Source organism: Neltuma alba, unplaced genomic scaffold (assembly GCF_004799145.2).
Source record: "Neltuma alba isolate B1F8T4 unplaced genomic scaffold, ASM479914v2 tig00003809_pilon, whole genome shotgun sequence".
Lineage (NCBI taxonomy): Eukaryota > Viridiplantae > Streptophyta > Magnoliopsida > Fabales > Fabaceae > Neltuma > Neltuma alba.
Window position 1 is genome coordinate 19482 of NW_021633432.1, and position 27614 is coordinate 47095.

General features: G+C 33.2%; 2 protein-coding genes and 1 pseudogene across 2 annotated transcripts; 1 reads left to right on the plus strand and 2 right to left on the minus strand.

Moving 5' to 3' along the window:
- Nucleotides 1-47: 47 nt before the first annotated feature.
- On the minus strand, nucleotides 48-3709 carry LOC114742541 (uncharacterized). Its single transcript, XM_028930772.1, has 5 exons — nucleotides 3439-3709; nucleotides 2807-2846; nucleotides 2559-2719; nucleotides 1762-2469; nucleotides 48-938 (listed from the first exon to the last, which is right to left on the minus strand). Exons 1-5 carry the CDS (start codon nucleotides 3637-3639, stop codon nucleotides 537-539), a joined length of 1512 nt encoding a protein of 503 aa, XP_028786605.1. The 5' UTR covers nucleotides 3640-3709; the 3' UTR covers nucleotides 48-536.
- A 2017-nt stretch (nucleotides 3710-5726) lies between these two features.
- On the minus strand, nucleotides 5727-7242 carry LOC114742542 (lactosylceramide 4-alpha-galactosyltransferase-like). Its single transcript, XM_028930773.1, has one exon. It carries the CDS (start codon nucleotides 7075-7077, stop codon nucleotides 5824-5826), a length of 1254 nt encoding a protein of 417 aa, XP_028786606.1. The 5' UTR covers nucleotides 7078-7242; the 3' UTR covers nucleotides 5727-5823.
- Nucleotides 7243-10551: 3309 nt separating this feature from the next.
- LOC114742543 (lactosylceramide 4-alpha-galactosyltransferase-like) lies at nucleotides 10552-11574 on the plus strand (annotated as a pseudogene).
- The last annotated feature ends 16040 nt before the right edge of the window (nucleotides 11575-27614 follow it).

Here is a 27614-nt window from a genome sequence, read left to right on the forward strand (position 1 = left end):
CTCAAATTCTCATAGCAAAGAATCCAATAGGGAATCCAGCCGGAAAAAACAAGAAAAGGAATCCAATAAGCAAAAGCATTTTACATCTTTGCATTACAACATGTAATTTTTACAGGCAAGTTCTGTTGAACTCTCATGAACAAATCTCCATTCTTTTGCCCCTGAAACTCCTCATACTGTATAAAAGAGAGAGCGAAACTGAAAGAATCATACAATCTAACTGAATATAGAAGCATGATATACAACAAAATTACACCCTTAAAACATACTATGTATCGACACTCAATACCTGCCAAGAAATGGCTAGACTCCCATCCCACTTTGCCAGGCTAACAAAATGGCAAATGGATTAGAACAACCACACAAGTTTCAGACAAAGTTGGTTTGAAACATTACCCAACCAAACTATTCATGGATGAGGATAAGCATGTCAAAAGTCTCACTGAAAGCGTGGTAACATACTTGTATATCAATCCATGGTTAGTTTGACCTACCCATTCTTTGTTCATCCACAGGAGTCTAATGAAGAATTTTTCTCATGGAAATCCGAGCTTTGACAGAAGGTTCTTTAATATTCCACGGCCCCACTGAATATCACTTTCCAAGACATTTTCATGAGCCGTGTGAACCTCTGGCACTTTAGCTATAGCTGTGGTTGAATGAAACTTCTCTGGAAGCCCATTGTCAACCAGTACTGGTTCATCACTGAGTGTTTCAGCTATCTCTTGGGGTTTTCCGTCATCTGATTCTTCTTGCTCCTCTTCATTGACCTGCACCCCATCATCTGATTCTTCTTGCCCCTCATTGTCAACCAGTACTGGTTCATCACTGAGTGTTTCAGCTATCTCTTGGGGTTTTCCGTCATCTGATTCTTCTTGCTCCTCTTCATTGACCTGCACCCCATCATCTGATTCTTCTTGCCCCTCATTGAATTGGACCTTCTCAGTTCCATCAAGCAATGAAAAAACAATAACATCAATAATTCAGCAGTTTCAGGTTGTTTGGGAGGAATGCAGAATAATAGATTACCTACAGAAGAGTTGAAAGAACTGCTCAACCAGCATGGACAAGCCACAGATTTATTAGAAATTTATGGCCACAGGTGCTCATCAGATGCTTGTGATGCCGATGCTAAGTAATTTTAGCGCTCACAAAAGCGGTGGAAAACGTACAACGTGAATTTTCTTTTTGGTCAAAAGTACAACATGTGAATCTAACGCGCATTAACAATGGAAAGCTAACTGAGTCTCTGAAATCTAGATACGGTGCAAGTTTTATGGCTTTCGGTTGCATCATACATTATAATAGCTTGGCTTTTTGGTAATTCATCATAATTGACAGAGAAGTCGATTATTGCTTATAAAAATAGGTATAGTCAATTGTATTATTTTATTATCAATAAGATTGGAGATATCATTTCTTTCTTTCTTTTTGCACATTCAGATGCAGAAATGCTGTACTAAGAAACAACTTGATGTGCCCTGGAAATGGACAAAGCTTACTTCCATTGATAAACATAAGAGACCATACAGAAGAAAAAACAGAAAGGAAAAAAAAAACTCCTTTTTATTATGCAAGTAATATTAGTAGAATAGAAACCCCAAGCCCCAAGGAAAAAAAAAAACAAAAAGAAAAGGAAGCCCCTGTGCTGGAAACAGAATCAACCATTTTTCTGCCTAAGGTAGGTTTGAACAAGAAAAATGAAGAAGAAACTAGGAGGGCATGACGAGAAAAGGATCATCGCGCTCATCAAGAGTTTACCTCTGGCATGTCCTGATCCTTCTTTTCAAGTGCTTCTACTGAAGTGTCCTTGTTATCCCTCTCTTCCACTTTATGACTAGTTGTTTCTTCAGTTTTAGGTGGAGTCAAGCCAGGTACAAGAACAGGACTTCCTTCAAAGTCAAATAGGTTGCCCTTCAAAACTTCCTTTCCCTGATTATTGACTTGTGAAACTTTTCCCATGTGTTCAAGATCATGAACTGTAACTTCACTCTGAAGAACCATATTGTTCACGCCTCTTCTTCGAGGTGTACTCTTGGGGGCATCTTCTGATGAATCTATATTTTCTGCAACAATAGCCATTGGCTTCTCCATGGAAGAAGAAGTGATATCACCTGCAATTTGTTGCACGTCTGGTTCAGCAAGTGGTTTCTCCTCTAAACGACTTTTGCTGTCTTCAAAGTCTAGTGCATTGGTTGCATCAGATACCGTCTCTTCTTCAGGATGATCCAAATTCTCCGAAAAATTTGACATTTCTGAGTCAATCAGGGGTTGCCCATCTGAGTAATCAGGTTGTTCTTCCTCTGTGATTTTCTGAAGCTCAGCATTCTCCCAATCCTCACAAACAGTTATTCTGTTGACAGTTTCCCAAGTCTTAACAATTCGGTCAGACCCTGGCTGCCACATAATATCTCCAGACATTGATTTCAGAATAAACTTGTATTGGATTGTCCTCCCCATAGGCACATCCTATTTAGACACAAGAAAGTCTATTTATGCCACCAGGTAAAAATTATTCTCGTCTTCACATTTCTGTTAGATTAATGGATTCTACTCACCATCTCAACAAACCAGAGATGCCCTTCTGACCAGGTCATTGGTAGTGCATTTGAGGGATCCCAAGCACCAATCATAGGATCATCACCCACTACAAGAAACTGTTCGCCGAACAAGCAGTCTTTTTGTAACTGAAGTTTGATCCGAACAACCTTTGTTTCCTCTGCACAATCCATATATTATCTTTAGAATTTTTAAAACAACAGAATATTGTACAGTAGAAAACTCGTAAAAGGTAATCAGGACCCACCATTTTGCTGTGCCTGAGGCTCTTCAGTTTCCAAGTCCACCTGCAACATGTTATACAAGAAAAGATTGAATCTCACCGGATACTCCCAAACTTCTATACAGATACCCACACAAGGAAAGAAAAGAAATCAGAAACAAGGAGCGCCTTAGAGAAAAGTTTTGGGGGGGGGGGATTTCGGTCTTTCCACTCACTTTCAGAATCTTTTGCTTCTTAGAATAAGAAATTTTATAAGGGAACTGTAGGATGGGGAAAGGCTCTGTCTGACAGCCGCATGCGAAATTGCAGAAATAAAAGAGCCGAATAAAATATGAAGGAAAGATTGGGAATCCAGAAAGAATCTTGAAAGCAACCTTTTTAAAACACTTCGCATAGAAAGCAGCTAGAACTTGAGCCAAAAGGAAAAGAAAACAAAAAAGGAAGCAGCGGGAACTTAAAAGTGCTGACTGAAGCTCACAAACAGAATATTCGAAGAAGACAAACAACGGCAAGAAACAGAACTTACCATTGAAAAGAAATAAAAAATATGGTAGAACAAGAACGAAAAGAAGCAAAACACATCGCTGAAACCACTAGAAGCAGAGGAAAACAAACAAGAATGATTGAGAAAATGAAAATTCTGGGAAGAAAGAGACCTGGGGTTCATATGGCACAGCACGAACTGGGGAAATACCCTTGTTTTGAGTCGTCTGAAGGAAGCCAAAATTGCCGACTTTATCAGTGGAGAGGGAAAATTCAAGCCTGTCTGAGAAATGAAGGGCAGGAACAATCCTCGAGGAAGAAGATCCAAGGCCATCAAAAAGGGCCTTAGAGTAAGAACTGGTGAGGGCTTCCATCACTCGGTGAGTGAAGTTAACCACGAGATAGTGATCACAGCAAAGTTTTGTGGTGTGCCTGGCTTTCTTGGTTCCACAGCTTTTGTTGGTTAGCGGCTGAGAATGCAAAGTAATTCTATCAAAATCGCCAAGGACAAGCCACTTTTATAGAGGCGGGTTTAAACATGTGAGTAGAAGAAAAAGGCAGAGCGGATCCGATTACACGTGGCATGGCGGAGGAGTAAAAGAAGTCATCAATTGCTTTTTACTCGACGTGAGAATCTCTAGCGTACGAACAGGTGGTTTCCGTTTAGTGGTACATATAGCTCCGTGATTTGAGCTTTTCTTGTTCATAACGTGCATCACATTGGCCTTTGAGATAATTTTCATTTGGGAAAATTGAGAAAATGTTCCAAACTATTCCCAATCTGTGTGTGCAGAATTTACAAAATATAAAAAAAAATATTATATTTTTTAAAAATAAAATTTTTAGTAGTAGACTTTTCCCAATTTTTTCTTTTCATTTTTGCCGGATAATTTTTTAAAAAAAATATTCATATTTAATGAGATTTTGAAGGAAAGAAAAAATAGTCACATTCAAGTTATTTATATTAATAAAATTAGTAAATAAATATTAATTACTCTCCAAATTATTCCATATTGTGAACCAAAATTTTCTTAAAGTATACTGAAGAAAATATTTGTTTGACATTGTTCGTGGGAATACAGATAAATTCGGCGGAAAAAAACAGAATAGAGATAAAGCCACTTTATAATATGACTTCAATAATTCTACCAAAAACTTTTTTTTTTTTATACAAAAGAGGGCCACGCCCAAAGTACAACTAAACCAGACAGGGATTAGATCCCAAGCTCTTCTTTTCCACAATGACCCTCAAACCGGGAGGGCACATATGACATAACAAAAAACGTAGAAGATGAAATTCCTCTCTTGGCTAAACTATCTGCAACACCATTGTTGTCTCTACTTGTATATCTCAGTTGGACTTCCCAAATTCGCTTTAATAACTCCTGAATTCGCAGTACCATAAGGCTACTGTTATGATTAACCACCTTTGATGACAGCATCTCAATGAGTTCTTTAGTGTCAGATTCCAGGATGATCTGTTTAAACCCATAATCCACAGCCAAATACTGTATCCACACTTTCTTACCTTTTTTATAAAACTCCATTTAAGATGACTTTTGCCCCTTTTAAACAGTTATCAGGCCAGATGCAAAGGGGCCAGGTCAAGCCAAAAAAAAAAGGCCAGTTTTTTTTTTTGGGGGGGGCGCCTACACCTGGATATATTAACCACGGACAAATTAAATTAATGTACTTTCTCGGCTTCTAGATATAGAAAAAGCAAAGAATAAACACTCAAAAAAATACTATCAATACAAACACACACACGATTCACAAACAAAAACAACAAAGAACTGCAACAGAATAACCTGAGAAGAAGCAGCAGAAATTAACCAATGCCACTTCTCTCCTCAAAATTACTATCTTCGAGGACAATGGCTCTTGAACCAGTCACAAATCTTCTCCTTCTTTGTTACTATCTCCGGCTATTAATATTTTTCATATCCTTAATATAAGATCCTTTTTATAGGACTGGAGGAGAATAAAAATTAGATGAGAATTAAATTTGGTTCTATATACAAGATTTCAGTCCATTTTGTATCTCAATTTTATAATTCATTCTTTAAAGTATCTCTATCGATTACACATGTTAATAGGTTTTCATCCAAGAATAGCCATGATTAAAAAAGATACTTTAAGAAGATCAATTCATATTAATTACACATAATTAACTTAACTAATTTTTTTAATCTACTCAAATTGGTTAAGTAGCTCTTCTATTAAAGATTAGAAATAGTATTATGACTTTTAAAAGGAAATCAAATTTCCTTACTGAACTCATTTTTTAACTATTTCTAATGGACTCACTTTAAGTAGGGACGCATGAAAGATTTTTAATTAGAAGTAATAGAAATAATCAAAAAAATAATGCAAATGGAATGAAAATAAGTAGCGTATATGTTAGAAAAGAGAAAAAAATTAATGTTTGATATGATTCAGAAAATGTGTGCGCCATTGAAAATTATTGCACAAGTTATGCGTGTGTATATAAACAAGTAATACAATATTTTCCTTCTCTGATAAAATCTCTTCATTTACGGGGAAAAAATAATAGCTAATTAAGAACTATAGACATTATTGCAAAATATACAATGGTGTGACATAAGTTTTGCCATAACACTTCCTTGTTGAATTGCCAATTTGCCACTCCACTTGTTCCAGAGATGAACACCATAAGTTTGTCCTCTAAGCTGAATCAATTTAGCTCTCACCCATCTTGCTTCATCCCTGTTCTTGGGCTTCTGAAACCACCCACCTACCCTGGTCCAATCCACAGGATAAAACGCCATTGGAGGTAACACTCTCAAGTTTAAACCACCTTCTGCTTTCACCCTCTCAACTACTCTTGACACTAGATATGGACCGTTATATCCCCACTTGTTGCCATTAAAATTCAACGCAAATTCTTGTATGAATCGTAACAAAAGTGGGTGATTCTTATCAAACACAAGAACTGCGTTGTTCAGCCTAGTCCAGTGCTTAGAAACAGAGTTCGTACTTTGTGCTCCTATGCAATTCCTTAATCCTTTGAAGGGTTTAAGGATTATGAAGTCTGTGTCTAGATAGATGCCTCCGTATTTGTATAGAACCACAAGTCTTATTAAGTTTGATAGATTCTGGGGCAGAGGAATCTCACCTGGGTCCTTCTTCCCTTTTATCAGATCATGAAGCCATTTTTCTGCTGGAGTTCTCCGAAACAAAAATGGCAGATTTGGTGTCACAGCCTGGACTTTGAATCCACGATCAATAAGAGGCTTCAGAATCTTATACCCTTGTTTGGAATCTAAAGTTCTTGATAGGATTGCTAAGCATGCCTGAGGATGAGCCTTGAACAGAGATTCTAAGGATAACAGTTCTCTGTTTCCAAACAGGCTCGCAGGGGAAATCCAAGTCATGAAGAACTGAGCTTCACATTCATGGCGGAAGAGTCGTACAACTCTAGCATGAAACTGACGGGTCAAATTGTTTGACTCGAAAATCTTGAAGTCGTGAAACCTTTTCCGGAACCAAGCCATCCTTTCTTTTTCTGTGACATTCAATGGAGGAACTAGAGGCTTCTGGTTTCCTCTATCAACTTCCTCTTCTTCATCTTCAACGGGTATGTGGGAAAGCGTTGACTCTATTGCTTTCTGAATTCTGGGTTTCTGCAATTGTAACTGAAACTTCTCAGGAGCTTCATGATTCAGGGAATAATGGGGGCTCCTTATATCTTCACAGAGAAGAAAAATCATTGCACAGAAAGTGATAAAAGACAACATGATACAGAGTTTGGCACGTATAAGAATCTTGCGATCAAACATGGTGCAGAACATTCGATATGAATGATGATGAAGCAGAGGTAGCTAGCAGAGAGATTGTAGCTTTCAAGAAGACAATATGAAGGAAGACTGAATTAATTAGGGATGAATTTGTCAGATTTAGAAGCAACCAGGGTGCACGTCATGGTGTGGCGGCTAGCTGTGGTGATGAGTGATGTGGATGAACACGGTTTGCTGCTACCTTCTTGGTTTTTTTTTTTTTTTAATGAAGCTTTTTATCCTTTTATCTTAAATTTGAATGATATAAATTTTAAATTTAAATTTTATTTCAAGTTAGAATTATCATTATCTTCTTAACTAATAATTGACAAATTTTATTTTTAATTTACATTCTTTTTTAATGAAAAAATCTTTAAAAAAAGTAAAACATGATATTAATGACGTAAATTTATTCCAGATGATCTAAATAAGAGATAAGCACTATTAGAATAATTGAATATCGTCTACATTAATGAATCCAACTAAATATGATTATTCTTATTATTTAACAATATACTCGAGTATGTAAGCTTGATCATTTTTAATAAAAAATATCACTTATATATTTTATTAAAATTGGGGATTAAAGTGATAAGATAACCTTGTCCATTAAGTTATACTGAAATTATATGCAAAGTTAGAAGTAAGTTACATATCATATAATCATATTAGATAAAAAAAAAATCACTCTCTAAAAAATAAGTTATAATTTACCAATTGTGTGACTTCTCTAAAAAAATTTTTCCAACCACAATTTTTCTTTTCCAATTCATTGATGTATTAATAAAAAAAATCGCAATTAATAACAAAGATCAGGTAGGTAATTAACGGCAATATTCACTCATAATATTAAATAGTTTAAAATGATGTATACTTTTAATGATAATAAAGAATAGATTCATACGTCATTTATTGAAAAAACAAATCATGCGGATTTTATTTCAGTTATGTGAGTGCTAGTTCATTTTTATCATATAACTAAGTTTCTGGCCTGGTTACGTAGTCCAATTAAGTCACTAATTAAGATTAGGCAATACTAGAAAAGGAAATTAGATTTAAAATTGTGTTACAAAATCACCTTTTAGTTTAAGGGTCAATGTATTTCATGACTTGAATATAATTTAAAATTTTCAGTTCATGTAATCATTTTTTGGCTAATTATAATGTGTTTGTTTATTTGAAAATAAAATGAAAACGGAAAGATATATAATTATGAATAAATGCAAACAAATGAAAATAGCTCTAATTCCAACACCTTTGGGAAAGTTTGGTGTCAAAGTTTTGCTATGTTTAACTGTCACATATTTGACACTTCTTATTAATAAAGATATCAGTTATAAAATATCCTTTTCTATTATTTTTAAAATCACTATAAAATAAAAAAATTATAATAAATTTCATTGTTTATAAAAATTTTAGGTTATAAATAATTCAATATAGTTCTTAAGATGATGACAACGACGATAAAAATAATAATGCAATAAAAATATTGAGTGTGTTACCTTGTTCCGTTTATAATAATGGCTTTGTTCAAAATTTCCACGGAAAAAGATATGGTAGACGATAAAACAAAAGAATATTCGATAAACCTAATTAAATTTCTTTAATTAACTTCTAATGTCATCGTTGCACTAATCATGCACGCATCACATTTCTGCATTATTCGTAGATCAGATGTGATGTCTCATCTGTCAATAATATTAAAATTAAAATCATACTTGTTGCGCGTGGATAATTATATTTTATTCAATAACTTCTTTACATAGGGTTGATAATCCTTATTAATTAATTATTCTATATAAGGATATATAAGCAAAAATCACGTCAAATCTCTGGTATGAGTGATGTAACCAATGAGTACATTAGTCAATGGGCCATGGCTGTATAAAAAACATTAACATACCAACACGCTTTTGTTTTAGCATAGCAAGTTTTGATAGCTTTTTTTTTTTGAGCTGAGCAAGTTTTGATAGCTTAAACACGAAGTTTCCAGCTTAAATTCATGTTCAGGTTAAAAAAAAAAACTTGAATTCATGTAAATAGAAAAAACTGTTTAGGAGTGCCACTTTTAATTGGAAACAATACTTTCACCAAAAAAAAAAAAGATTGCTTGCGAACAGGCGGAAAGAAAACATAAACACAATTACAAATTTGGCATTTAAAATTGTAAAAATAAGGGATGAAGTAACATAGGGAAATCATTAGTGCCTGAACGCAGATTGTTTCGATCTAGTCTTCTAAATTTTTTTAAAAATATTTTTTTCATTTCTTTAATTAACCCTTAGTCTCAAATGATTATTTTTATGTCAATCACTATTATTTTTGAAAATTAAAATTAATCGGTCCACATTTAAAAATATTTTATCAAGTTTTTTAATTTATTATGTCAAGTTCTTTAATCACACGTGTAATTAAAAAACTTGACATAATAGACATAAGAAATTTGAAGTAAGTATTTTTTATTAGTATTTAAAATTTTAATGTAGCATTTTTGTTAACAATGTTAGAATTACAAAATTGAAAAAGACGCCTAATGGAATTAAGAGATCAAAATCAAACCACATATGAAGTTAAGAACTGAAGATATACTTTTCACACAAAAATGTGTTACAAATAGGTAACAAATAAAAAAATTAATTATATTTACAGGTAAATATTAAAGAATGACATGTCTTTTGACATGTTATTCTCCCCAAATTAAAAAGAAAAGAAGCTTTAGTCTTATCTGAGGCAATGGTAATTGTAATTAAAAATCAAGAAGTTTATGTAATATTGAATTTTAAATTAGTAAAAATTATATCTGATTTACTGATTTCAAACCCGAATTTGCAATATAATGGATATTCAAATTATAAACCAATTAATGCCATCTTCTAACTGGACTCTTCCAAGCCATCTTCTCTGTCTATGTAATCTTGGAGACCAGATCTTCGGAACCAGATTCGATGCTCATCACCTTGATGAATATTCTAAGCTTATCAGATTTAGATCATTCATATTTCATTTGAAGGGGCCATATTTGATTTTTTTTATTTATTCAAAATAATTATTTTAATATGTATAGAATTTAAAATAGAGATAATCTCTTAACTATAATTTTTTTTCAAAAAATAGTTTTCTATTTAAAAATAATTAATTAAAATTTTTAAATCTGGACTGTTCAAATCAAATATAAACGCTTTAGATCTCATGAGTTTAGGGTGTTCATCAAAACTGAAACTCTAGTTCTTCCCCCATCAAGTCAGCCATAACTGTTTATAATTTTAATGAACTGCAAAGTTTCGTTAGTTTCCTGTGATATATATCTCATTTCAAAATAGAAATATAACCATATTTCTAATGAAACCTTTTATCGGAGAAAGCTTGGACGACGGTGCACCAAAACAAAAAAAAAGCTTGGACGAGCCAGTTTCCCCATCATCTTCGTAATCTCTTTCTTTGCCTTTATAATTTTGTGTATCCACAAGTGCCAAACAACGAACCATGATTATTATGTCCTACGTCGTTCTTTAATGGGTTTGCACTTTGCAGAATCCCATAAACACAAAAGGAAACAACATAATGACGACACTTTCCCGCGCAGTTCTTCGTCGTTCGAATATTCCCATGCAACGAGTCGATGAGGATCATGATGCTCCAGTGCTGCCATGGAACCTCACAACAAAACACCAAGGGATCGGCTGGCTCGAGAGAAACTTCATGAGTCCAGGATTTTGAAATCCAACGTCGTCACTCGTCAGTTTCACAGGAGAGTTACTGGGAATCTTGAGCAATGAATGTGAATCTCAGTTTTTCATAACTTGGATATCCCCAGCGAGGTTGTTTTGAAGCAGGGAATTGTTATCCTTAAAAACTCTTTTCAAGGTTCATCCCAGAGCGTGTTTGATCATAGTATCAAGAACTTTGGATTCCAAACATGGTAAGAGGATTCTGAGGCCTCTGACTCGCGATCGATCGTGGGTTCAAAGTTGCATCTGTGACACCAGATTTGCAGAGTTTGTTTCGTAAGACTCCTGCAAAAGCATGGCTCCATGATCTGAGAAAAGGGAAGGACCCAGGTAAGATTCCTCTGTCACAGAATCTATCGAATCTCATAAGACTTGTGATTCTGTAAAAGTATGGAGGAATATACTTAGACACAGATTTCATAGTGCTTAAATCTTTTCAGTTTTTCGCGGGTTGAGAAATTCTATTGCTGCACAAGGCATGGACCCAGTTTGCAAGAACTGGACAAGACTGAATAATGCAGTTCTTCTTTTTGACAAGAATCACCCGCTTATGTTTCGATTCATTGAAGATTTTGAAACAGGTTTTGATGGGAACAAATGGGGGCATAATGTTCCTTACATGGTTTCCAGAGTGGTTGAGAGGGTTAAAGAAGTGTTGAAATTCACTATTTTGCCTCCGACGTCGTTTTATCATGTGGTTTATCATGTGGATAAGAAGCCAAGGAATGAAGAGGAAGCCAGATGGACTGAAGGCTTTTCATATAGGATTAGAATTTCAAAATGACAAATAGGAGATGCTGATTATTTTTATATAAATTTTGACATGTCAAATCATCTATTTATTATTTTGAAATTTAATGGTTTTTTTTTTCCATTTTCCCTTTTCACTTTTCACTAGTCAATGTAAATTTATGAAAGTTTAATCATTAAAGCAGATTTCAATTTGGGCCTATTGCCAAAGTTCTATAAAAGATAGATTCAGAAGGCCTAAGCCCAAACTCAATCAAACAAAGTCGTTGCAATGAATTATTTTTTCCCGCCTTCATTCAGTTCCACATCACAAATCAAAATCTTGCTAGGGGATAATTCATAGGCATCTTTACGAGTGCTCTATAAGTTAAAAAGTCCAATCCTTGACTCTGATGAGCCTGTAACATCTAACTCAATTTTTTTATTTTTTATTTTAGAAATAGGTTAGAAATGTTTTCTCATTACATAAATCTCTATCTTGGCCCAAAAAAATCACATAATTCTATCTTTTTAATTCCCGATTGAGACAGCAATTTTTCTAGCAAATAAAATGTGAGTTTTCTAAGATTTACTTACCCGTCATCTCAATGGAGAGAAAATGAGAGAAGAAAAAAGACTATTAAAAAAAAAGAGAGAAATGAGTTTCTTTTATTTGAATGAAGGAGAAAATCTAAGAGGAAAAAAAGCTAAAGAGAAAATGGGGTGTGAGACTCACTCCTTTTCCTCTCCAACTTTTGTCTCCAGCATATATGAAGAGAAAATGAGGAGAAAACTCATTCTTCCTTCCTGCCCTTCATCTTTTATTTTTACATTATATTTTTAGCATTTATTAATAATGTTAAAGAATGTATAATTTATTTAATTCTTTTTATTATATATAATTTAAAAAATATGTTTTTAATTTTGTGTTGAAAATAATTTTTTTAAATATAGTAACATATACTACCTCCGGTCCTAATTATAAGACCCAGTTGACTTATTTGAGGAGATTAAGGAAGTAAGTTAAGTTAGTTATTTGTAATAAATAAGTGTTGTCATTCCTAAAATATCCTTACTAATTAAGTATATTGGCTAGAACTACCATTATTAGAAGGACTATCTTGGAAAAAAATGCATAAATATGATAGACAAAATGGATTGGGCTCTTATAATTAGGACCAAACAAAAAGTCAAATGGAGTCTTATATTAAGGACCGGAGGTAGTATTTATGAAATAATTTAAAATCAAATTATTTTTTTGCCCAGATTAAAATCAAATATTTGATAATACTAATTTTAATATGATTTTTCCATTCTAATATTTAATTTGATTTCAAACATTATATATTTTTAGATATGAGGGTATTTTAGTTATTTAGATATTTGCTTATTTTTTTTCTCTATGTATTTTTCTCGTTCATGCAAATTGAGGAAATGATAATATTTTTTTTCCAATTTTATCTCCTCTTCATTTTCCCTCCTCCAATTTTTCTTAATCCCAACTTTTTTTCTCATCCAAACAAAGCATTAAATAAACTTACATTTACATAAATATTAATGGTATATTTTATGCAGAATATTGTGCAAAATAAATTTCAAATTCGAATGCTATAAATATTATGAATAGTTTTTAGGTGACCAAATATTTTGAAAGAATTACAATAAAGTTTGAATGAAAAAAAAAATACAAAATAAGTTCCAGAGATTATCATCTTGCACAGGTTACTTTTTAGTAATTATTTCTCTTCCTTAAGATTTAATTGTAATTCTCCTAAATATTTTGAGCGGTTATTCACTTATGTGCTATACTTAATTTTTTGAACTTGATATGCGCTTTCAGTTTGTCAGTAAGCAATTTTCAAATGTTTTGTAACTTTTTATTAAAGACATAACATGCAGTTTTTGTATTATCTCTGAACAAGAGGCTGCCATTTTAGAAAAATCATTTTTGAACAAAAACTAATTTATTAAATCTAACATAAAGTGGCTTCAAGAATTAGAAATATAAATATAATAATAAATCACCATATAAGATATAAAACTACTATACTATTCACCAGTCATAAATAGTTTTTCATACTTTACAAATCCATCGCCTATTCTAATAACCACACTCAAAACATGCATATTCTTCATCAACTTCCCTTGACTAATCCATTCTAGTGTATTTTATTTTATATGTAAATATTTTATTCTGGTCCAAACCACAGGATAAAACGCCATTGGAAGTAACACTCTCAAGTTTAGACCATCTTCTGCTTTCACTCACTCAACTACTCTTGACACTAGATATGGACCGTTATATCCCCACTTGTTGCCATTAAAATTCAACGCAAATTCTTGTATGAATCGTAACAAAAGTGGGTGATTCTTATCAAACACAAGAACTGCGTTGTTCAACCTAGTCCAGTGCCTAGAAACAGAGTCCGTTTTAGCATGAATAATTGCTTGGGAGGATTGGTTGGGGATTGGCATGGGTATTTGGATCTTATTTGGTATGAAGTATTGAAAATGAGATATAGGAATTGGGATTGCAGTTTAAAAAAATCATTAAAATAGTATTTAACATGAATAATTGCTTGTTATATGAGATTAAGTAAACTCATAGAGGTGGAATTGGAGAATACTACCTCTCCCATGAAATTTCCTATCTCACATATATGAGTTTGGCTAATCCCATATAATAAGCAATCTCTTATGCTAAGCACTCTTTTAATAAATTTTCTTAATCATAATCTCAATTCCTATATTTAATTTTTAATACTGCTCAATGAGTTGTGCTTGTGGCAAAAGCACAATCCAGCTTTTTTTTTTTTTTTTTTAAGTTGATAAATTGCCTCATACATATGGATAAAATTAAAAAAATTATTTAAATTTTGTAAAAGTAAAATAGTTAATTTTTTAATAACTCCTGTCCCTTTCCCTCTTATGTCAAATAAGGTATCCTTAAAATATCTCCCCTTCCTTCCCCTCTAATCAATCTAAACAAAAAAATTATTAAAATTCCTCCCCTCTCCTCCTCTTCCTTCCCTTTCCCTCTATCTCTCCTCCCTTCCCTGCCCTCCCTTCCCTCAATTGAAATCCCTCCCCTCTTCCCTTCTCTCTGTTGAGCCAAACACACGTTAGAGGAAAAAAATTCATCTCCGAAATCAAAAAAGAAAAGGGGAAAAATGAAATTCCATATATAAAACAAAATGTTAGCCTAGAATAGAAGCAAGACATTAATCTAAGCACTGCGATCGTGAACCTAGTGAGTATAGCGGCCTCATTTTGCTCCCTTGTTTCGTGCTCCTTGATGACAAGTTGCCTCAGGCCTACGACTTCTAGATTTTGCTCTCTACTTTCGTCCCCTATGACGACAAGTTGCCTGAAGTTCGGACTAACAATTTTGACCCCCCCTCCTCACTGAATAAGGAGTTGGATTTTCCAAAGAGAAGTCCATCTCCTTGTCCTCACAAGTTCAGTGCTCCTTAGGGTCCAAACCCCCGGTAACAAGTTCAATTTCCCTACCTCTCTTTTGAATTTCTGTGTTATTGGAAGGCAAATAGTAATTCCCTTTTTTTTTAGATACAAAGGAAAAACCAAAAGGAAACTAGAGATGACTAAGAAATTAAAGGTATGCCCATCACCTACTGCACACGTCCAAGCTGATCCAATAAAATTAATTTATGGAATAATAAAACTGACTCGTATATGTATCTGTTTATTATTTCTTATTAGAACTAATACTGTAATGGTACCTAACTCAAGGATTGTTTAAATCCAATAAAATTAATTTTTGGAATAATAAACCAACTCCTATATGTATCTATTTAGTATTTCATATTAGCACTAATACTGTAGTGGTACCTAACTCAGGGATTCCAATTCTAATAAAATTACTTTCTGGAATAATAAAACCGACTCCTATATGTATCTATTTAGTATTTTTTATTAGAACTAATACTCTAATGGTACCTAACTCAAGGATTGTTTAAGATACAATAAAATTAATTTCTAGAACAATAGACTAACTCTTATATTTATCTGTTTAGTATTTCTAATTAGCACTAATATTGTAGTTGTACCTACCTCAGGGACTGTTTAAGATGCAATAAATAAAAGAAATTTGTGGAATAGTAAAAGTGCCTCCTATATGTATATATTTAATATTTCCTATTAGCACTAATATTGTAGCTGTACCTACCTCATGGACTGTTTAAGATCTAATAAAATTAATTTGTGTAATAGTAAAACCGACTTCGATATGTATCTGTTTAGTATTTTCGATTAACACTAATATTGTAGCTGTACCTACCTCAGGGACTGTTTAAGATCCAATAAAATTAATTTATGGAATAGTAAAACCGACTCCTATATGTATTTGATATATAATCATAAATAGTGGGATTAAAAGTGGTATTACTAAGTTTATGAGCCATAGATTGACTCTTATATATAGGACTCGGATAGCCTAATGTTGTAATTAATGAATGATTCATGAATAATATTCAGTAGATTCCTTCTCTCTATCATCTCTGTTCTTTCTCTCTCTCTCGTCCCTAAACTCCTATTTTCTCTGTTTCTTTCCCTGCTCCCTGATACTCTTCTATAGCCGTGTATCAGTGGTATCAGAGCAGTCCTTTCTTGACCTTTATGCCCATCACTCCTTCTGATTTAGCCAGAGATCAAATGTTGGAGGCTTCTACCAATCAATTGCAGGCCATTGAAGCGAAACTTCAAGAATTATGCAAATTAAAAGTCTTACCCGACGCTATCAAGGCATTGTCCACACAACTCAATAATCTTTAACAAGATCGTGAGTCTGGGAATCATGGGGCTTGGCGCGATGGTCTTCAGCGAGTTGCACGACCACGACTTGAGGGGCTTGACTATCAACCTCCGACGCAGTTTATAAAGATGGACTTTCCCTACTTTCAGCGTCATGATATCACCAGTTGGCTAGCCAAGTGCAATTGATTCTTCCAGTTGGACAAAACACCTGACGAATAGAAGGTGACTATCGTAAGTTTGTATTCAGATGAGAAGGCGCACATCTGGCATTTAACATTGGAAGAAGGCACCGAGGGAACTCCATTAACTTGGTTGAAGTATCGAACTACCATTAAGAAGCGCTTCGGTGTTGTCTTTGACGAGCCCATGGCGGAATTGAAGCGTTTGAAACAGTTGGGTAGCCTGGATGATTACAACAATGCATTTGATGATCTTCTTTACAAGCTCTGTTTGTTAGAAAATCATACAGTTTAGACTTATATAGAGGGGTTACATCTTGATTTTGCTCAACAGGTCCACATTTTACGACCCCAATCTATGGACGAGGCGAGAAATATGGCTAAGATTCACGATATGAATCTATGCGCTGAGGCCGACTGGAAACTGCCCTCCAAGAAACCTACTTTTGACGTGTTGCAAACAAGGAATAGATGGAGAGTGTCGAAAGCTACTTCTTTTGGGACTGGGTCCCACTTTACTAGCTCCAAACCCACTCTTCCAACCACCAAAACATCTGCGTTTTCTTCCAAGCTAGGCACAGGGTCCTTTGTTTCTTTGAACTCCCACTTTTCAACCATTAAGAACAGGGTGACCACTTCCCAGAAATTGACTCCTGATGAGGTTGAGGAGTATCGCAGTCAAGGCCTCTATTTTTACTATCACCAGAAATTTAGCAAAGGACATAATTGTCCTCAGTGCTAGAAGTTAGAACTCCATCTGCTGGATTTAGATTCAAATGGTGATGGTTTAGTTGAGGAAGGGGAGATTGTGGGTGACCTTACAGAAGATTCTGAGTGTTTCCAGATTTCTTTGCACGCAATTCAAAGGACTAAGAGTCCTTCGGCAATGAGACTACACGGTTATGTGGGAAAACGGCCTATTCAGATTTTGATTGATGATGGAGCTACTCATGACTATCTTGACTTACAATTCGTTAGGAAACTAGGATGGAGGGGTGGTCAAACCTTCATTGTAGGGGCAGGAGTAGCTGGAGGAGGAAGATTAAAGGTTTATGGGTGGTGGAGGAATTTTACATGGCATATGATGGGGAAGGAATTTGAATGGGATCTTAGAATCATGGACATTAAGACATATGACATTGTTTTAGGGGTTAAGTAGTTGAAGGGTGTAGTTCACTGTGCTTCTTAGGATTATGACAACTTGGCAATGACATTTTGGTACAAGGATGATACGTGTACCCTACAACCTACTTGTCAAGAGAATTGCCAATTTGTAAGCAAGTTGAATAATCAATTGGAAGAAGGGAGTCAACTCTTCCTTCTGTAAGCAATAGAGGGGGTTGAGGATCAACCTTTGGGAGTGGTGTATGATGACAAGAATGATGCTGGAAATGGTGTAAGACAATTGTTACGGGAATTTGGGAATGTGTTTGCTAAACCTAAATCACTCGCTCCTTTGAGAGTGGGTCATAATCATCCCATAGTCTTACAAGAAGGGTGAGAGCCAGTTAATCTAAGACCCTACAGGTACCCAGCTATCTAGAAAGATGAAATAGAGAGGCAAGTCAACGACCTTCTAAAAAATGGAGTTATTCAAGAAAGTCCTTCTCTATTTGCTTCACCCATAGTTCTAGTTAAGAAGAAGGATGGTTGATGGAGAATGTGTATTGATTTTTGGGAGCTTAATAGGAGGACTGTCAAGAATAAGTATCCTATTCCTTTGGTAGAAGAGTGGCTAGATGGTTCACAAAATTAGATTTGCGGGTAGGATATCACCATATTCGAATGAAGCCTAATGACACTTATAAGACAACTTTTAGGACTCATTCCGATCACTATGAGTGGCTAGTGATGCCTTTTGGGCTCACTAATGCTCCTGCCACTTTTCAGGGAGCTATGAACAGCATTTTCAGAAATTTTTAAAAAAAATTTGTGCTGGTTTTTTTTATGACATTTTAATCTATAGTTCTAGTATGTATCTACACCTCCAACACTTATGGCAGGTTTTGCAAATCTTAAGATAGAACCACTTCTTTGTTAAGGAAAACAAATGTACTTTTGCTGCAACTCAGGTGGAGTACTTGGGCCATATTATCAAAGAAGGAGGGCTTTCTACAGATCCTAAGAAGATTAAGCCAGTGTTGGATTGGCTTGAACCTCAGTCGATTAAACAACTTTGTTCTTTTTTGGAGTTGGCTGGTTGTTATAGACGATTTATTAGGGGCTATTGTGAATTGGTGAGGCCTCTAACCAATCTATTAAAGAAAGACAGTTTTAAATAGACATCTGCCGTAGCAGCTACCTTTAAGGAATTAAAAGAAATATTAGTGGTAGCCCCTATTCTAACCCTTCTAGATTTTTTAAAACCTTTTGTGGTGGAAACTGATACTTATGAGACAGGAATTGGTGCAGTCTTGATGCAAAGGGGACAACTAATTGCATTTTTTAGCAAAGCTTTGGCTTCTAGGCACCAAAGTCTTTCCATATATGAAAAGGAGTTACTAGCAATGGTTCAGGCAGTAGAGCATTGGCATCAGTACTTGGGAGGAAGGCCTTTTGTTATTAGAACGGATCAGCAAAGCTTGAAATACTTGCTGGATCGGAAATTAAAAACCTCTTTTCAAATGTATTGGGTGTCTAAATTGATGGAATACAACTATGAGATTCATTATAAGAAGGGAAACAACAATAATGTTGTTGATACCCTTTCTAGAATGCCTAAAATGGAGATTTTCCAGATTACCTTGTCTACTTGTTCTGATAAACTTCTGCAAGATATTAGGGCAAGTTGGCTAGAAGATCCTATCTTAAAGGAAGTTGTTATTGTACACTGACAGCAAGGTTCAGTTGGGAAATTCTCTTATGAAGGGGCCTTATTGAGGAAGAACAACAGATTGGTAGTGGGAAACAATGTGGCTATTAAAACTAAAATCCTGGAATGGCTTCACTCAACTACTTAAGGGGGACATTATGGAATTCATGCCACTTATCAGAGGGTCAAGACACTATTTGGGTGGAAGAATTTGTTTGAAGAAGTGAAGGAATTCATTAAGCATTGTGACACTTATGCTAGATGTAAATATGATACAACAGCCTATCTAGGGTTATTGCAGCCTCTGTCTATTCCTAGCAAGGTTTGGGAGAATATAACTATGGATTTCATTGAAGGGTTGCCAAGATCTAATGGGAAGGATACTATTTGGGTGGTGATTGATCAATTAAGCAAGTATGCTCACTTTATTTCCTCATCTCACCCATTTTCTGCTTCAAGTTTGGCTCAACACTTTTTAGATCAAGTGTATTGGTTGCATAGTGCCCCTGTTGAGATTATTAGTGACCGTGATTCCTTATTTATCAGTAATCTTTGGCAAGAGTTTTTAAAGCTTTTCAACACTTAAAGGGCAAAGGGCAAGGGGCAAAATGAGTTTTTACATACCTATATCCAAATCCAATTTGTTGATCAAAATGTTCTAGGAGAGAAGAGGAAAGAAAGTTTTGAATCTCGAAATCAGCAGACATAACAAAGATGGAAGGTGCTCAAATTCAGTAATGATGATGAGAAAGATGCTCCACCCTTCCTTTGCTGTCAAACTCTTCTTTCTCATATAAAGGAGCTCAAAGATGCAAAAATCAATTCTCTGTCTCTTATCTAGTTTTTTTCTATCTACATTATTATGGGCAATAAGGTCTACTATGAGCAAATTAAGCAATGGAAGCCTTATATTTTCTGTTTTTCCTATCTACCTTTTTTATTATTGCAATCAAGTCTCTTTAGCGCTCCTAAGCAATTACCTAGTGTTCATGGACTTTTTTTATAGTATTTTCTCTTTTATTGGGTCTTGGTACAATTTTTTCCAAGATCTATCCCAACTTTTTTTTATAGAAATTTTATTGTTAAAAATGAATCCAACCAGATAATATTAAATCTCTGTATATTCAAATAGAAAAAAACTTAGAATAAAAGTCAGTTAATATAATATAATTTATATTTGGATTAGCATTTATAAAAGGCCAATTGGAAATGTTGAAACTTGTTTAGATAATTAATTAAAAAATAAGTTTGCATATAAAATGACTAAAAAGGACATGAATTATATAGAATAGTATTGTTTTATATTATATGATTTTAATGTAATAATTGTTAAAAAATAATTAAAATTATAATTATAAAATAATAATATTTGTTAGTAAGAAAATTGGTAAAAAAGATTTAAACTAAAGGGTTTGTGTAAAAAATTAATTTGCAAAGTGCTGCTACCCTGTGTGTATAAAAATTTATTAAGTCTTTCTCACCAATTAAATTTTTAATGAAGACTTTTTTCCCAATTTTTTCTAAATTTATTATTTGTTTTTTTTTGGATACTTTTATAAACATATTCCTCCAGTCCTATTTATGAGGCAATTTTAGCTTGTTTTGCACAGATTAAAAAAACTTTAAACTGTATTAACTTTCTATTAAAATATAACAACCTTCCAACTTTACCCGATTTAATGTATACATCTTTTAAAAAAATAACTATCTAAAGGACAAAATTATAAATTCATGCCAAAAATGACTTATAAATATGATCAAGGAAAAAAAAATTTACCTTATAAATAGGACCATAGAAATAAATAATTATTGAATTTTTTGGAGTAACTTTAAATTTTTATTAAAGTAAGGTAAGAACCATTTTGAGACACTCCTCAGTCTCCTCTCTAATCTCATTGTCATCATTTTTCTCTCTCCACGGTGGCTTTTTTCTTCAAGCTACAAATTTTGAATTTTCCTTTAACCTAATTTTTTCTCAAAAGCCTATTGACTCAAAAGCGAATCAAGACAATACCTCACTTTTAAATAAACCAACAACTAAAGTTTCACTCTTTCCAAGATGCGTTTTCTCCTCTCTACAGTATTCCAAACACAAGCTAAGTCGGTTGCTTAACAACTTGGGAGTTTATTTGGCTGTTATTTGGATTATGATACATCCACTAAAGGGGTGTTTGGGAAACCCAAAACCATGGTTTTAGAAGCACTTTTCTGCAAAACGAGGTAATCTCCTCCACATATTTATTTCGTAATCCGTAAAAACACTTCTGAAACCATAGTTTGGTTTCTATCCAAACACCCCCTAAGTTCGATGGAGGCGGGTTCCATTTTAAAGTTGCCATTCAGGATCAGTTTCAGTTCGGCCAGTTGCCTTCTTTTCATCTCAATACAGGTAAGCTTGTTTCACTGTCTTCTATTGTTGACCACGCTGCGCCCACACGTCGACGATGTGGGGAGTTTGCGCACACTGATCACTTGTGCTCAATGTCGGCTGCAAGAACCTTGTTTCAGACCAAGTTTATTGGGCCTCAATCGGCCCATGTATCTTTTGCAAAGGGGCATTACTCAGTCTTGGAGTTTCTGCTTGGGCTTTAACTTAGCCCAACTCATACTTTTGGATCGGATAAAATGAGCCCAACTCCCCCTCCCAGTTCGGATGAGAAGCGTTCAACGCAGATGGGTCCTTCTGTGAGTCCTGCCTCTCGAAAAAGCGTTCAACTCAGTCTTGGAGTTTTGTTTTATTTGTCACTACAAGCTTTCAGTCAACTTCTTGTGTTCCTATTTCTTCACTGTCTATAAAAAGCAATGACAACGAGCCTTTTACTCAAGAGCTACAAGGAAGCGCCCACAGGATGAGCCTCATGATCATCCTCAGGGTTCTAGCACAGCTTGTGCCAAAAAACTCCCCGCTTGTGCATGAATAATCGGGGACTTCTAGGTTTATTAGCAGCCATTTAGGGGTCCATCTTGCAGTACTACTTCCTTCTGATTGTTGAAGTCTTTTTATCTTCTATCTATTGTGTTGTTCTTATCAGCATCTTCTATTTGCACGAGCTTTAGTGTCTTGCGGAGACAACTGGTTCCTTGTGGATGACATGCTCTGTGCATTATAACACCCAACATGATTTCAATACCCTTTGTGATGTATCTGTCGTGAGGCTTTAATTTGCTCAAAGGTCTCGTGGTGGCGGGTCTCAATGGTTCCAGAAAGTCCTTCATCTTAAAAAGGTCCTTGATTGACAGAACTTTTTGTTTTTGGTTCTGCAGGGCAGCTAGCATGCTCGCGCGTGATGAACTATGGGTTCTTTGACTTTCAGTCTGGGCATTTTGTTTACTTTCACTTTAAGTTGGGCTATCCTTTCTTTACTAATTGTTTGGGGCTCTGCTCAAATAATCTTTCTGTAACATTCCCTTTTATCCGCATCTTTTTATCTTTTAATAAATTTGTCTCTTTAATGAAAAAAAAAAAGAGGAGTATATTATAAGGAAAATATTTCGAAATATGGCAAAACATAATATCAATATGTCATGCGTACTGGAACCACATCCTATCCTACGCACTACGTAGACCCAGCCAGCCAAACCGATTAATAGATGTATAGGGAAATATTATTATTTAAAAAAAGCAAAAAAGTTAAGTAAAATTATTTTTTTCTGTTTATAATATTAATTTTTTTTTTACTTTTTTTCTATTTATTATGTTAAGTTTTTCAATTTGGTTATGCGTCTTTTCTATACTTCATGTTCAATAGCAATGAGTACCTTAAACTCATTATCTTAAATTAATTTTCGATGCTTCCTACACAATAGCAATGAGCACCTTGAATTTAAGATACAAAAAAAAATTAATTTAGGATACATAGACATACTGAAAAATATTTTAAAATATTAGATACATAAAAAATTAATTGACTTAAAATATTAAATGTTACTAAAAAGCAATTTAAAACGCTGGATTACAACTTAACCCAAATAAAAGAACAAAAAATAAAAATTAATAAAAACAAAAAATATTTAAAAAGAAAGAAAGAAAAAGCGTGTCTCATCCCTAAACATTGCCGATTTGGTAATGAGCATTCTAAAATTTTGAACCATTTGTCTCTCATTTTTTTTCGGTGATATTCCAGTAATGCGAATGAAAAATAAAAAATACTATTGTACTTAAACCAAAATAATATATTCTTATAACTAAAATATATATATTTTTTTATAATTAAAATAATATATTATAATAAAAATTAGAGTAAAGATTCTGACTATCTTTTTATTTTGCTTTAATTACATGAACCTCCTTTTTATTTTGATAATATCTGTTTTAGTTTGAACCGTTAACACTGTTAAAAAATATGCTAAAAAGATTTTTTGAGTATATTTTTTAATTAAAAAACATATTAGAATAAATCTTGTTTATTACTTTACTCCTCATTATATTAAATCTTTAGTTTATCTTTTAATATTAATATTTAGTAATGATCTATTTAATATTTTTACTAAATTTCCTAAATTCAGACATAAATTTATAATTTAATTGAAAATACATATGTATATATATAATTACAAAGTATTTTCAACTAATATATATTTAAAAAATTACATCTAGTTTTTAATACATAAACGATATTAAACATTTAAATTTATTATAAAATAAACAATTTTATTTATAAAATTAATTAAATTTGTAATATGGTAATCAATTTAATAGTGTAACAAAAAATATTAAAATATGTATTAAATTTATTTTTTAATTTCAAATATAAATATATCATGTGTGATTAAATATACTTATTAAGTAATATTTGAGTTAAAGAGGCGTATTTTAGTAAAAATAATGGGTCAAACTTATAATATAACAATCAACTAACAGTTAGATAAAGTTGAATTTTAAAACCAAAAAGAAAGTTTGTGCAACATATATTTTTATTTTAAGGGAAGTCTATATAAATATATTTTCAAAATAAAAATGAAGTCTCTATCGTTTAGGTTTAATAAAGATGAGATTGATGTATTTTATTCTTAAAATTAATTTAAAATAAAAATAGTATTGTGATAAAAAATTATATTATTATAAAATGAAATGATTTTTTCAAATATTTTTTTGTTAATTAAATTAAGATATATACTAAAGTGGGAAGAAAAACCATAGCCAGAAGAGAACAAAAAAATTCATTTTTATAAAATAAATAAATTTGTTAATTTTATTATTATTTTATAATGAGACTGAATTTTTATTAAATTATGTAATTGAATTAAAATGTAAATTAATTTAGATAATACATAAAAAAATATAAACTAATAGGATAAAACGATGGACAACAAACAATTGTTTTTTTTAAGCACAAAAGAGGGCTTGGTCCCAAGCTGTCCTTGTTCAGTAGGGCGCTCAGATCATCCGGGCACACATCAAAGTGTGGGGAGTTAGAGAACCACTTTTTTTGCTAGAGGATCGGCAACGCCAATGCCGTTACTTGCAACATATCTCAGCTTTACTTCCAAATTGTATCTCAGCAAACTCTGGATCTGCATCATCGCACCACTGCAGCAATGAATGGGGTTCTTTTCTATCAGAATATCTATCACTGTTTTAGCATTAGACTCAATGATAACTTTTTTCTTTTTTTTTTGGGTGCGTGAATGATGAGATGTTTGAACCCAAAATCCCAAACTAATTTCAATCCCTTAAAGATAGCCCATGTTTCCATCACGCCGCGATTACCCATCTGAAAAGAGAAGCCCACAATCCCGTTTCCATTAGGGTCTCTAATAACACCATGTCATCCACTTTCTTAGGGTGTGTTTGGTCTCCGTTCGTGGAATTAAAAAAATAAAGCTTGGGAAATTGTGTAATGTGCAGTGCCGGGTTATTTAAGAAAGAGTATTTCTCTGGGATGGCTTTTGTGCAGATGAACTTTTTGGTTCTACCGTGCGGCACCCGCGAAGCTATTTTATATTGCTTTTAGAAAAGCACATTCCTACCTCAACGAAAGAAGAATGTTGGAAGAAAGACAAAATGTGATCCATCTTTGCGCTACAACGAGTAAAAAGATAAAATTTGTCTGAAAAAGCTCTAATAATTTGATATTTACAAGAGTACTTAACTAATAAAATTTAATGATGAGAGTCCACTAGAAGCCGAATTGTTTTTTAGTATTTATAATTTTTCTAATAATAAATAACTAACTCTTTATTTTTATAATTTTAATTTGTTATTTTTTTCGTCATTTTACATATAAACTTGAGTATTAAAATTTTTTAGTATTTTCAAAATTTTTCTCATGATAAATTAACTATGTTTATTTTTTTATAATTTTCATTTTAATATTTCTTCTAAAATTATCTCACTATAATAAAGTTTATGTCATTTTCAGTCATTTTACATTTAAATTTACTTTTTTATTAATCACCCAAATAAGTTTTAACTTGTCAAATTGGCTTTTTTTATAAAAGTCAATTAAAAAATAAATCACATTACGCTAATTGATTTTTACTTTAATTTATGTTTGCAAAAGCCATATGAAATAACATTCAATTTTTTACTGTCAATCCAAACACAGCCTAAACTATAGAGTTTGATCCCTCAAGTTTTTTTTCATCTAGAATATTAGTCTCTATAATTTAATAAATATCTAGATCGTTTTATTTTTTGATGGACCAAAACCTATAGTTTAAAACTACGTGAACTAAAATAAAAATTTGTGCCCTTTATAATACTCCCTTCAGTTCAAAATATAAGCTAAGCTTTGTTAGAGGGGCCTAATTTTTTTATAAGATAACATTCACTTTTGTCTAAACATTTAATGAGATTTTTTTCAATTTTACCCTAATATATTCTCTTTCCTCTTTGATTCATTTATTGCATCATTTATTTATTCTTTTAAGTAACAAAGGCATATTTGGAAAAGAAATATATGTCTTACATATTTAAACTAGTTTTTTGATAAATATAAATAGATAAAATTTAGTTTATATTTTGAACTTAAGAGATAGTAATAATGATAAATCATATAAAATATGAAAGTATTGCACTATTCAACAAACATGGAGAGTTTCGTTAGTAATTTCAGATTTCAGACAAATCCACCGTCTCCTCTAATAATCTCATTCAAAGCATATATAAGTTCAAATTAAATGACAAATAACTACTTTAGCCTAACTTTGCAAGGATCAATCAGAATATCAACTGAGCAACTACATATGTGTGTGTGTAATTAGCAAGTAGGATTCAATACCTAAAAGCAAAGTTGCAGCTTTCTTCTTATCAGTTTCTTACAATAAATCCTAAGTTTAAAGCGTCTAAACCTAATTCTGAATCTGAATCTTCCACATATCCAAATCCCTAGCCGTGGTAACCTCCGAAAGGATTTCTTTCTAGTCAAACTGCGCTTCCCAGTTTCGAACCCATTTCCAAGATCACTACCTTTCGAAGCTAACCCACTTTCTCTATCACTTTCATTGAACTGTGTGTGCCCTTTCTGCATGTTGATCATCGCCCATGGATCTTCATGCTCATGTTCTGAATCAATACCCCACAAAAGGATAGGCTTTATCAATGGCGACCCACTGTAATACTCAAAATGTGTAGCCAAACTGGTATGTTCCATTTCAAACAATCTCCTCAGTGATGTGCTTCCTGCTTTCATCAGTTCCAACAAGTTTCTTCGCGAGGATGATGATGAACAAGATGCAGCTAATGATGATGATGAAGACGATGATAACGAAGATGAAGACGAATAATACAGATATTTCTGATGCTGTATGATCTTCCTAATCTTGTCCTTTTGAAATTGTGTGTCGATAAACCAGTTAGGTTGATGACCGTCATCAGTTTCTTCAGTAATCTCAGGTGACATGTACGTTAAGATCTGTATTGATGATCCAAGTAAATGTGGATGTACAAATTTCACCCTATGGAGATCTAAGAAGAAGATAAGTGATGGATGAAAACAGAAAGGACAGAAAATATGAAGAAGGAAAAGGAAAATATAAAAAAATTAATAGAGAAGCCGGCTGTGCATAGCCATTTGGTTCACCTTTCATTTTCAGAACAGAAACTGACACATAAAAAGACAAGCTTCGACATAAACACTATTGAACACTGAGGAACTGCCAAAGAAGAATGAAATATAAGCGTGTCCCAATAAAGAAGAAAGTTTTCCCAAATGGAAACAAAACATTCTGTAAAATAAGCTTTGATGAGGTCCATACATATTATTGCAACCGGATTATAGGACGGCAAAGACAGTGATTAAGCTTCTATGATGAACCAAACTTGATGACGATTAGTATTTTATTAGCAATTATTTGTATTAAATTATATAAGCTACCATATTGATAATA